The sequence below is a fragment of the Numenius arquata genome, chromosome 1 (genome assembly GCF_964106895.1).
Source record: "Numenius arquata chromosome 1, bNumArq3.hap1.1, whole genome shotgun sequence".
Lineage (NCBI taxonomy): Eukaryota > Metazoa > Chordata > Aves > Charadriiformes > Scolopacidae > Numenius > Numenius arquata.
Window position 1 is genome coordinate 97,527,201 of NC_133576.1, and position 13,241 is coordinate 97,540,441.

Below are 13,241 nucleotides of genomic sequence, written 5' to 3' on the forward strand. Positions count from 1 at the left end.
ATGAATGTGACTCCACCAGATATAAAACCATGGTGTGCAACGTACGCATCCAAGAAATACATTCATATAGTAGCTGTGGTCCTTACCTTGTAAGTTTTTAATCTTTTAGTCATATTTCATTATTGGTGAGTTACTATTTTCAAAGTCCTCAGGCAAACATGCCAAGCCAAGAAATAGAACAGAGTGGACAGCATTTACAGTAGTACTGTTAACTGTGAGAGCACCAGCCTCTTTGAAATGTTACAGAAACAACAACCAGCTAGTCAGCCTATTTGAATATTTGATATTCTCCCCTTATTTCACAGTTGCAAATGTTTTAATTTCAGAGTATTTGTTTGTCCTGGAGAACTGTTTTTGGCATAAAAAAAAGAAACTAAAATGCAGATTGAAAAAAAAAATATATGTTTTTATAAAAGTTAGATTTAGTACATTAGTACATTCCTTTTACAGTTCGTAACATCCTTCACAGTCATCTCGCATTGTCCCTAGTTATGTTCAGGGTGAATCTTGAATGACCAAATCTATAAAGCAGCCAAATGATATGGGACTTGAGCAAGAGGATTTTATTTATTCTTTTAAATCTGCATGAAGTTGGTAAACATTTCAGTTCAGCACATGGGACGCCCTGTTCTTTTGTGTTAATATAAATCAACAGTTACAGATTAATTAAAACAGAAGAGCTTCTCACTCCTGAAACCTCTAACTCTGAGGAAGGTGAAATGCAAAACTTTGTACTAAAGGGTGTTTGGCAACATAAACTAAAATCATATTAAACCAAATGGAATAGATTGTTTCCACAAAAATGTGCGCACCGGATTTATGATAGTAAAAAGTGAAAACAGAATCCTCTTTCATCATTCAAGTGGTAAGAATGAGCCTGTTTTAGGAACAAACACATGTGAAATATTTTACAGAGAACAAAAAAGCATCAAGATGCATTACAAAAAACCATTAAATGATTACAGAAAGGCAGTAATCTGTATAGTATTTTTTAGAGCCAGCTATTATCGCTTGCTTTCAAATCCTGGCAATATCAATATTCTCCAGTTTGATTGGTGACCGGTCTGAACTTATCCTACTTGCTTTTAGGAACAAAGACAAGAGAATGGCTACCTCCGTTCATCTATTATTGTTTAAATAGCTGTCACAGCTTCCAGGATGTCTGTTTCCATGTTATCTGGTGAAAGAGTAAAATAGAATGGCAACAAACCAAATACAGTGAAAAATGTTCGTTGTATTTGGCCCAAACCAGCTGCTGTTTGCAGATAAAATCTGGTTTGAACAAAACCAGGTGAATTTTGGAAATTGAGGAACAATGGATGGAGTGGATGTAGCATTTTCAAAAATTTTGAAGATATGTGTCACATTCAGACTTGCCTATTATGGTGATTTAGTTCATATGTCAAGGCACATATTCATCTCTGCTCAGATACTGTCGAGGCTTGGGTAACAGCTTGTCCTATCCTTGTTTATTTGTTAATTTATAACATCTCAGTTCCCAGCACAAGCCAAGGCAGGCCGGGGCACTTCTTTGTTCTGCCTCATTCTTCCCCCCCCCCGCCGCCCCTTCTTTACACTGTTGTGCTCCCAGCTCCGACAATGGAGCTGTCGATTGACCCTCTTTCCCCTCTTGCCCTGGCTTGTCTTCGAATGCTTCCTTTGATGCGTTTAGACTGAAAATGCCAGATCTCTGTCTCCCAGCAAGGGCTCATCATTTTTGCAGTGGTCCTCTGCTAGTAGGTTAAGAAGAAAATTAGTGGTTCCTTTGCAACAATTTAAAAGATGTTAGGTTAATGATTATTTGGAAACAAAGATACATCATTGTATTGCGAAAAGAGGACTTCTGCAGGAATGGAAGATTTTAAAATGCCGTAATTGCAAGAGGTTGTATTATTTTGCTACTAAGATATGTGGCTGTGCTTTAATTGGCTGTGTTTACAATGTGGTTTTTCTTAAAAATGCATTTTTTCAACATTCCCTCAATCATCGCTTATCTCACATCCACAAATATCCATGCTTCCTGTGTATAATATGTACATTTGCTGTTTCAAACATACTCACACTCAAAGTTTATTTCACATGGGACATCAAGAAAACAAAGTCACATTAGTCTGACTTTTTTTTTCTGAGTTGACGTTTCATTAAAATAAGTTCATAGTAAGTTCAGCTCTCTAGTCTTACCCTTCAGTGTAAATTTGTTTCTGTTATTTATTATAACGGAAGAGTTTGGATGTTATTTTGAGTTCATACCATTCTGCATAACTTTAAGCTTTTTTAAGTTACTTTGCCTATTGCAAAACCATGCCACACATTGTTAGGAAAATTTTTTGCAAACTTCATAAAATGTTTTGAGTGTGCACAAAGTACGGCAAACAACATATATTTAATGTTAAAGTAGTAATACAGTTAAAAAATTAATCCCTTGCTTAAATGCTATGACAAGACCTGTGTCAGGAACTTTCTTTATTTCAACAATTTCATGGAAGAGCGTAGTATTTAAATGAATTAAGGCCTATGGAATTTTTAAGTTCGTCATTTTTTCCCAGTATGTTTTAAAATATTTTGACAATTTGAGACCTAAAATATTAGTAAGAGTCTAAGTTACCTCAGAAAGTATGAGAGGTCATTGTTCCATTTCTCTGACAAACCTAGCAGCAAATGATACCTTTTTTTAGTTTATTTTCTCATATGACTCAACTCCACCAGGCATACTAGTGATCAGACTCCTTCTTGCTATACCATGCAAACCCAATACCTTCCAATACTGTAGCCACTGATATAAAGAAGTCTTTAGCCAAAAAACTCAGTGATGTAACAAAAAAGAGGTTTTGTCTTTTTTTTTTTTCTTTCTTTTTTAATGGTAGGTAGGAATCATTTGGGAAAGCCACTTTTGCAGTAGAGGGAAAAAAAATTTTCAGCTTTGCAATAATACTGCATAGTGTTTATCAATCTATTGTCTAACCAGTTTTGTTTAAGTTTTGGGTTGTTTCTTTTGATTAGTGAAAGCATAGCAATTCTGACAGCAGTTTGGAAAAAAACATTTGGTAATGATTTTTCACACAAGAGTAGGGTTTGAGAAGATGAACTAGCAGGATGATCTGAGAACAATAAGTTAGTTTGCAATACCAGGAATACCTAATTTATTTTTTTCTAATGAAGTGGTGAATATTTCTAGAATATTTTAAAAGTTGAGAAGAAAAGAAACAATTCATATCTAGGGCCAAATTTTAGTATGTTACTACAAAATGTCTGCTCAGATATTGATGTTGCTGTGGGTTAACATGAGGACAGAGGATACATCCACAGAGTACATTTTTCAGAGCCTGCTTTGAATCTCGGTGAGGTAGGTAGGAAATGGTTCGGTAATCTACAGCCAGTTTTTCTCAGCACTTTGTGACATGAAAACTTAAATGTACCTGAAAAAGCCCTTTATGACTCTGAATGGGCTGAAGCTTTCCTTGGTCAACATCAGTTCATTTCCCGAAGCTTATCTTGGTAAGCTTTTGAATTATGATTTTATGAGAAAGCAGTAATTGTAGGACAAATTGTGAAAAATAGGGAGCATCTAACAGTATCTTACTCCTTGTGTAGGCTACTCTCAGCCTGAGACACAGTGAAGTAGGAAGAACAGCTTCTATGGTAGGACTGATCTCACCAAAAGTAGATCTTTCTATCTGAGCTAGTCAGCTTAGGATCATTTTATAGTCAAGAGACACTTCTAGAGAAAGATTTGTCTCCTTCTGCAGTAGGTGCTTTTGATAGTTCAGATGGATTAGAATCTTAAACTGGTGTCTGCTTCTCTCCACTGACTATAGAAAGAGCTAAGTGGGACCAGCCCAGAAGCAGATATCCAGATGCCTGTTTGTATATTTCTGTGGAGGGACATAGGGGGTGAGGCTTTTACTCTAGCACTGTAAATACTGGCCAGCAGAACAGAGCCGGTGAAGAGATGGGGTAAGAAATCTGCACCTGAACGTGGTTGATGGAGATGAATTCCTTCTGGAGTAATGGTGGATGGGGACTGCTGGAATGAACTGGGCCTTGCAGTTGAGGTTTTCTGGTGCTGGGGTTGTCAAAGCCTACGCTCCAACCTTTCATTACAGCAGATTTCAATTTTCCTGGTCCTAGACTATGTCCACTTCGGAAAATACTGTCCTTCAGTTGAAGAGAGAGGTTTTTTAGGCAACTAGAATCAGAACTTTCATATAATAGAATTCCTCATGTACATGATAGGATAAATAGGGAAATATAACTATTATTGAAACTATAATTAAATAAAGTGCAGAAAGAAAGAGAAATTAAAATACCCCCGAATCATATGTATCTTATAATGATCAAAACCCAAATGGAAAATAACAAGTCTGACAAACTCTTCTGTAGTCAAATAGCTGTGCAGAGATCTGCATAATACCAAGAGTACATTCTGATGTCCTTGTATAGTATTGAGATACATCAATATGTGTCAGTTAATGACTGAGCCCTTGGTAAGAAGAGTATGTATAGATATATGTTTCTATATATATGTATAGATAGTTTTCCTTTTGAAGAATTCAGATTAATATCTGGTGCAAAGAAATTGACCTAAATTTCTGTATCATATCAATGGTAGTCTAAAAATATTTCAAAAAGTGGAAAAAAAAAGGGTATTGAGGTTTCTATTAATTGTTTTTTTTTTCTTTTTTTTTTTTTTTCCCCTGCACTTACTTTATAATCCGTTCACAGATTATCTGTGAAACTTTAATCGTAGAAGTCTTCAAGCTGTGGGTTTTTTTTCCCATTGTGATGTCAGAACTGATCAGATCTGATTGTTACAAAGATCCCACTAAGGAGTTTAGCTCTAATTGTTAGAAGATGTCCGTACTTAAAAAAATTAGGCCAGTGATTGTAACCATGCTGTTAATTTCATGTATTGTTCAGAGCATGTTTCAGTTGTGGGAATCAGGTGTACTTTCTTGATTAAAAATGCATTGAGGAGCTGTAGTTTTTCTTGGTGTTGCAGAACCTTCTGAGCTGTAAGTGAAAACATTAAGAGCGGGAAGGGTTAATTGTATGGGAAGCCTCATATTCAAATACTTCTCGTATACAAAATATATGCCATGCTAGAAAATATTCTATTGTCAATCCAAATAGAACACAAACTAAAATGAGATAATTGGGAAGGTGCCCATAAAGTCAGCCTGAATATATTATCACAAGTATATGTGAGATAATATTTGTTTTAAAAAGATTCTATGGCACTGTAAACTCAGTCTCATTAGAGACTGCATTTAAAAGGCTTATAAAGTTACTCATTAATGTTATCTTGTTGTATCTCCACAGCTTTTTCATTAAAGAAAATTCAGCAGAAAGCATTTTCTCCTGATAGCAGGAACCAATTTGCAATAAATGTTCTGGAAACCACTAGGGAAGCCATTACTGAGGTCTAATAAAAACAGACAAGCGTAACTTGTTCTATATTTTTGTTTCAATCACATACAGATGAGACCCCGCTCTCCACACCAACCGCAAGAGACAGCCTTGACAAACTTTCTCTAACTGGGCATGGGCAACCACTACCTCCGGGTTTTCCATCTCCTTTTCTATTCCCTGATGGATTGTCCTCCATAGAGACCCTTCTGACTAACATCCAGGTAGGCCTTTCTGTAGATCAGCTTAAAGGGGTGGAGAGGAGCCAGTTGCAGATTTGTCTAAATTAATATAACCATTCTAGCTTAATCAGTTCATAAGATTATTTGGAACAACTAATTTACTGAAACTTTCTAGTAATTTAGGTTTTAAAGGAACCACAGCAAACAAATGAATTTAGAAGCTGTCAGATACAGTACATAAAAATACAGATTGTATATTAAACCACAGCAGAGAATTCGATGAAAATTACATTGGTGTGTTTAACAACATTTTTCTTAAATGCTCTTTTTATTACAGGCTAATGAAATGTATCTTACTATTTAACTTTATCTCATTTACTAAGCAGAGAAACATTTCTTTAATAAATAGTTATTTTAAATTGCTGGAGTGCCAAGGTGGAAATGATATTTAGAGCTATTTGAAATGTGTCTTCCATAAAAGCATTCACAAAAAGCACTTCTTTTATAAATAAGCTCATTTCACTTAAAGTGCTGTCTTCAAAGAATAGACTTCAAAGGGTATTACCAAATTTTCTGCAGATTTCCTATTCAGTAGTCACAATGTCTATTGTGTGTACAGTACAGCCTGATTCAAATATTATTTAAGGTACACACTAGCATGTAGCTTGGAGCCAAGATGTGAGTGTTTCATATCAAAATGAAGAAATGTTTTGTCCACAAATTCAGTGATCATGTGCTCCCCAGATGCAGCTTCTGCAACAATATGATTGTATGTTGCATGCAGAAACAAAATGATAGTGCAGGAAATAATGCAGCCATATGGTACTCATTCCAGATAAGCCTTGTCTGTGCAGCTACTAACTTCTAATGTGTTTGTCACAATATTTTTCCCTGCTCATTCGTGCAAATACTTAGAATCACAGAAGATCTCAAGTTGGAAGCGACCCATAAGGATCCTCAAGTCCAACTCCCTGCTCCTCACAGGACTAAAATCAATGTCAATATTCTGTTCAGCAAAGGCTATGACAGAGTAGGGCCAAATCCTGCTCACTTTACTTTCTTAAGCAACCTCATTAAAGTTTATGGCACTTCTTGTTTTATGAAAAGTATATGATCCATTCATTAATGATGTTTTGAGATCTAATAATGAAAAAATGCTGCGATTTAAGAATTACATATTGCTATATCTGCCTGATCTGAAAGACCGTATTTATGATTGCTTTTCGTGGTTCTGAGACTTAGGATCTTAAATATTTAAATCACAAACCAAGGTACAGTTAGCATTTTTCTAACAGCTTTGCTGCAATCAGTAAAGAATGCATTTTTTTTCTAACGGAAGAAATACAGTTAGCAAAGTATGTAATGTTTTAGCTGTGCATGCATGTACAGGAAAGTTCTTCATAATTTTTTTGACAGATGTGTGCACTCAATGTCTCTAGACAGCAACCTAATGAGCAAAGCATTCAACATCAACAGGTTAGCTAATCTTGTGATTGAATATGAGTGCTGCACTACTTCAGGATAAATGACCAGGATTAATTTGCCAAGAATGCATTCAGTTTTGTTTTACAGAAAATGTGAATATGAAATTCAGTCATTGCTTTATTATTTTTTTTTTTAAAAAACCCTAATCTTATCTGGAGTGAAGAGCCAAAATAAAAGGCAATGTTGCCTTTCGATTAAATAATCGAATTGTTGCAAAGAAACCAGAAACTTCTTTATGCCTTCTCTCATTGTGCTTTTGTACTTACTTCTTCTTACTTTGAGGTTCCACATCACGACAAATCATCTATCAGGGTAAACAGGTGGGACACAAGTCCTTTTGGATTTTTTCAGTATGTCCCCACATTGCATTACGTGGTTTCCATGGATCTCTGGAAATCCTTTCATATACCAACAAGGCATTTTTTCTCCTCATAGATTTAATCTCTAACAGGACTACATTAGAAAACCACTTCATTAAAAAAACAAAAAAAATTTAAAAAGCTACTTTGATTTTCCCACCTGTGTAGAAAAAGTTAAGTATTCTCTTTAAAACAGTAGAGTCTATTACAATAGCTTATGCACAATAGTGGCAGTTTCTCAAATCAATTTAATTTAAAATTGTTTCCATATTTAGCAATTATTGCAATGAGAGGGAGCTATCCCAGGCCCATAATTGAGTTAAATACTGTGATAGTGACACTTTCAGAACTGAGTTTTAGGTATTTGACTACAAGTTTGAACTCATTAATGGGATTTGTGGAAAGAGGGAATTCTGTACTATGGTCCCTGCTTGCAATGTTGTTTGTGACTTTGTTAGGAAATGCATAAGCATTAGCTGAAACCCATGATGGATTTAGTACGTGGGTCAGAAGGACTCATGTCACCGGGTAAATTCCTCTTTGCTTTCCTTTGGTCCAGATGAATTTTGCATCCCTTTCAGTACAGAGGTGTGGTTTCAAAGAGGAGGTGGATCAGATACTTCACCGTCTTGTTCCAGGTACTCTAGCATTAAGGACAGAGGTTACCAGCAATGGAGCAGATCTAACTTACTAGGGGAGATCTAGAAATGGCCTACAGTCCATTCCCTGCCTCCAGTACTAAGGTGCTTTTGAAACAGAAAATAGCAGAAATCTAACCAAAGGCTACATGAGTGGTTTTGGTAAATGCTGTTCTTTTTTCCCTGGGGTCATGCATGATGAAAATAGATACCCTTTTACAGAGAGGTTATATCTCTGCTTGTGCAATGCAAGCATATATCTTCTTTAGGTCATGGGACTGGGGTGCATGCACAACCTGCCACATGTGGTGGTGGAGATTACCTATATTTTAGGGATTGAATGGTCACACAAATGCATAGGCAAGCAGCCTCTGGCTACACCAATGAGCATGGATGTCATGGTAGGTATTTGTGCTGTGATCCTGTTGTGTATATTCAGTTGTGTGAAGTGCAGGATCTGAAGGATCTGCATAATATAGACCTTGTGCACCTCCAGAAGAGGTTGTAGAGTCTGTCCTGGTTTAAAATGTTTTAAAGTAGCTCCCTGCACTGTATGGGCAGTGGGAGCTCTAATTTTGACCTTTGTCAGGGTGAGGAGGATCCTAAACCTTGCCATGGGGACAGTGCTTTTGGGTATATTATCAAAAATTTCTAAACGCTTTTGATATTTGAAAACAAGTCTTTCAGGTGCTGAAGAGCTTAGGTAATTGAACATGGGGCCCAACTCTACTTACTTCCATTTTGGAAGTCTAAGTCATCCTTCAAAATTGACCACTAAACACAAGCGAGTCTGTGCCTTCCATCCATACTGAAGTTAAAAAGATAGCCCCTAATCACTAATTTGTAATTTTAGGCAAATGTTAGACAAGTCTATTTGCTGTCACTATCACCCCGGTCTATTTCCTTTTGTATATCATATATATTTTTCTTACTTCTCCATAAATACTTATTGAAACAAAAATACAATGTTTAATTATTTGTACATTTAAAGAGGAGATAATAACAATATGCAGTACCCAGAACAAACAATGTTTATTTCTTGCTGGGGACTGCTGAGATGCAAATAATAAACTGTAACAAAATATAATTAAACAAATGCACACGTAAAATAAAGAAATGAGATTGGAATCATATTTTCTTATTCAGATGTATATCTGCACATCTAAAAGGAAGAGAAAATAAATTTCCCCAGAGACCCTAAATTAAATGATATGTCTGTTCCTTCCCAAAGTATATTTGTTGATTTCTTCCAGATTAAATGCTGGAAGTCTGTGTGCAGCTGCAGAGAGGATGAAGGGTGATGGAAGGTGGGTCACAGCTAAATGCTGTGTGGGTGCTAGTGAGAAGGCTAAAGATGTTTCTGTACCCCTTGCATAAATTCACTTTTTTGAATCATGGCCCAGTTATGCCAAATTATGTTACAACCACAACTTTTCATGATGCTACAATATTCTTGGGTAATAGTAGTGTTATTTTAAGCTTTTAGAGTCTGAATCTTTACTGTCCCCAAGCTGAATTTCCATTAATATCTAAGGGATGAATTAGTTGCACTCTCGTAGCTGTATTTTTCTATCAGGACTGTATTGCTTGACACACTCTTGTTGCTAACTACTTTTAAAGAGATATGTAAAATAAGTTGCAAGTATCCCATTGATATTAATAAAAGAAATGCATGATAACAAACTAAATTCCCCTATGAAAACATTGCTGTGAGTCTTCTGCAGTGTTACCATCTACAACTAAATACGAGAGAAAAATATTGCAAACACTGGATAAAGTAAAAATCACAATTTTACTTCATGTTATTTTATTTATCTTCCACTAAAATTCAAGGGAATGATTTTATTTTTCACAGAAAATATTAATGGAAAAATGTCACTTATACTCGTGCAGTATGTCTTCACCTGTGATGGAGATATTCAATCTGGGATATTACAAAAATGTCTTTCTGGAGTCATCTGGAGAGATAGTCAAGCTGTGATATCTTACTTTGCTTATATTACTAAGTCAGTAGTCAGTTACAAATACCAAATATTCAGAAATTTACCTGTCAAGCAAAGTTAACTAAAAATGTATATATTGATTTTTTTGCAAGCCTTTCACTAGATAGTTTTAATGATGAGACCATACAAATTATATCTAATTTCCTGACTAAAAAGAAGCAATGTTATTTGGAAGTGTTTTCACCATGAATAGCTAATACTGCAAGAGGAAGCCCCTGAGCTACAAATCTCTGGAAGCTAGGAGGATTGACTAGGAAAGCTGTCTTTGACTGTGTGCATGCCTTGTTCTTCTTAGTTTTTCACTCACTGTGGGCGACTGTTGGAAACAGGTTTTGATCTTCTAGATAGACCACTGGACTAGTTAGTAAGGCTGTTTTGATGTCACATAGAACTGCGTAGCTAAATTATGTTAGGTGGAACACACTGTATTTTCTATATAACTTCCCCTCCACCCCTTTCAAAATAAGCAACACGTTATTTGTGTTTTTTAAAAATAATGATGGTTAATACTGGCTTTAAGGCTGAGCTGAGGTTTGATATATGTTTAATTTCTATAGGATCAGTAAACTGTCCTAACACAATGGTGCTTTTGGATACATCACAGAATGGGAACAAACTTCAACCGTATATCAACTTAACTTTTTGTTTGAGACATTTCTGAAGAATTTATCGGTGGAAGATATTAAAACAAGTGCATTAAAGTAAACAAACTGAATCAGAATGATCTATCAAACTCCAGGGGGAAAATGTCTATTTTTTACATTACATTGAGAAAAAAAAAATAATTAGTGACACAGAGGGGAAGAATGGCATGCCTTATTTAAAGCCTGGCTACAGATAGAGCCATACTGTATTAAAAACAAATCTGGAACCTGAGCATGTTCGCTACAATTATCATTATCCAGCCTCCATAACATCTGACCTTCCCTAAAGGGAAATATTTTCTTTTTGTTAATGTCCTGTGTTGCACTGCATTTCCCATTGTCATTGGCAGCATATTGATTTAATATCAGGTTAGAGGATTAGCCATAGCGAATACAAGTTGGACATACTGTATTTTGTATAATCTTTTACAGCTGATCCACTGGGAGAATTAATAGAATTTCATGCAACTCTGAAATTGCTATTCCTGTTCCAAGGGGCACGAATGATTTTAGATGCTGTACTTTTTAGCTGTTTTTCTCACCCCCTTCTGCATTGAATACAGGGAGATATTGAATGTTTCCAGTATTTTTGCAGGAGAGCTGTCATTGGCAGCAACAGCACTTTTGCATATGCATCAGTTTGGCTCTAGTGCAGATTTTTTTTTCATTTTGGACGCCTACTGATGTGCACTGATTTAACTTCTAAAAATGAAACTTAATTTTGTGTAGCTTATAAGTAGTCCCTAGTGGGTCTTGGCTCCAAAAAGCTAATATTTTTCAGACATAATCAGCAGCAATAGGTAATGTATTACCATTAGCTATGTTAGCAGCAAGTATAAAAAAAGGAGAGGTTGGGGGAGGAAGTGTGGTGTAGAAATTCAATAGAAAATGTAATATGCTTTTAGCAGCTTCGTACTTTGCAGCAATTCTTAATATAAAATTACACACATCAGTGTTACACTCTAGCATTATTCTCCATGTTTATTCATAATGATTGTTTCATATTTAAAGAACACCAAAATATTGTGTTTTGTCAGCCAAGGACAATAATAGTTTAATAGTAATTTATTTTAAACTGCTACTGATAATACAACCAATCAACACATTAAGTGGTGCCAACATTGGCATCTTGCTAAATAATCTCTAGGCTTTGCACTGAGAGTACATCTTTCAAAGATAAGTCAACAAGAGCAATCAGAGCAGAAAATTAGAATTTGGTATCTTAGAATTAAAATACAGCTAAACTAAAGTTTTAATTGGGGTGATCTAAAAGGGCACTTGATGTAATGATCTCTTTCATTTGTTACTAATTGTTTGTTCCTGATGAAGAAGAAAACATGTACATTAATGTAGTTGAATTGAGTAAAGATGGCAGTTGCTTTAGCAGCTTGATTTTATTGTTAAACAAGATGGATTTTAAGAATTTGGGAGGAGGGTGTTTGCAGCTTTAAACTTATTTGACAATACACTTTTCATCAACAAATACTTTTCATGTAATTTCATTTGACCTGGTTTATTAGTGATTTGGATGAATCACACGTTCCAGTAAGTGATGAATTGGAGGTGACTAAAGTACTCTAGAGTTCATACATAAACCAGTAGCAGGTATATCACGTATTGATAAACAACTCCTCCTTGATTTTCTTACTATTTCAAATACATCCCATGTAGAAAACAGTTTATGATGGTTGTAAGCATAGGATAACATAGGGGGGGAGGGAAATAGAATTCAGGTGCATCTAAACTTTTTAAAAAATAGATTGGAAAGGTTTTACAAATATTTTAAATTGGATCTTACTTTGCATATGTCTGTAGAGCTTTGTATTTAGCTTTATGTAGTTTTGTTTAGTAGTTATTCAGGTTTAATATTCAACACAAAATACCTTTGTGTTTTAGCTATTTTAGAATAGCTTTTGGGTCCTTTAAAGCAGTTTTATACTTATGTATCATTATAGTGACCATCTGGGCCTTGCAGTTGGAAGGTGTTGAGTTCTTTCAGCTCCTGGGGACCTTAATAGATTGAAGTGTAATAGAGCTGCAAAGCATTAAGCTCTGAATGAGACGACACTTGAGGCAACAATTTAGTTAAGAATGAGGATGAGGAGTACTGAAAATAACAGGCTCTGAAAGCAAGCTTAAAAGAGGAGTTTGAAGGACACAAATTTCAAAGCAGGCTTTGGAAAGATTAGTGGGATAAATGTGCAGACTAACATTCATGAAAAATACTTTTTCCCATTTCTGCAGTGTCATCAAGCAGGTTTCTTTTTCCATTCCTTTTTGGAGATACATCAAAGAATTTTAGTGAAGAAATGTGCAACCCAGAATCCAATTTAGGAAGTGTGTCTGGGGGTGAGGAAGCTTACCTGGCAGTTGGGGGACATGATTTCATGTCTATAGTTCTGTTCTGATACCAGGTTGTGAGTGTGAACCTTTTGTCTGTTAGCTGAAAGCTTCCCTAACAGAGCTACTGGGGAGTACTCTTCAGTCTCTCTTGTTGGCATTGTTTTGCTTTGTATCAGTAATT

General features: G+C 35.6%; 1 protein-coding gene across 2 annotated transcripts in view; it reads left to right on the forward strand.

Moving 5' to 3' along the window:
* DACH1 (dachshund family transcription factor 1) overlaps positions 1-13,241 on the forward strand; it is a 364,785-nt gene that overhangs the window by 309,677 nt on the left and 41,867 nt on the right. For both annotated transcript variants that reach the window (XM_074159858.1, XM_074159866.1), the window contains one exon: positions 5,479-5,630. In XM_074159858.1, coding sequence (XP_074015959.1) covers positions 5,479-5,630 — 152 coding nt within the window. The remainder of the gene's footprint in view (positions 1-5,478; positions 5,631-13,241) is intronic.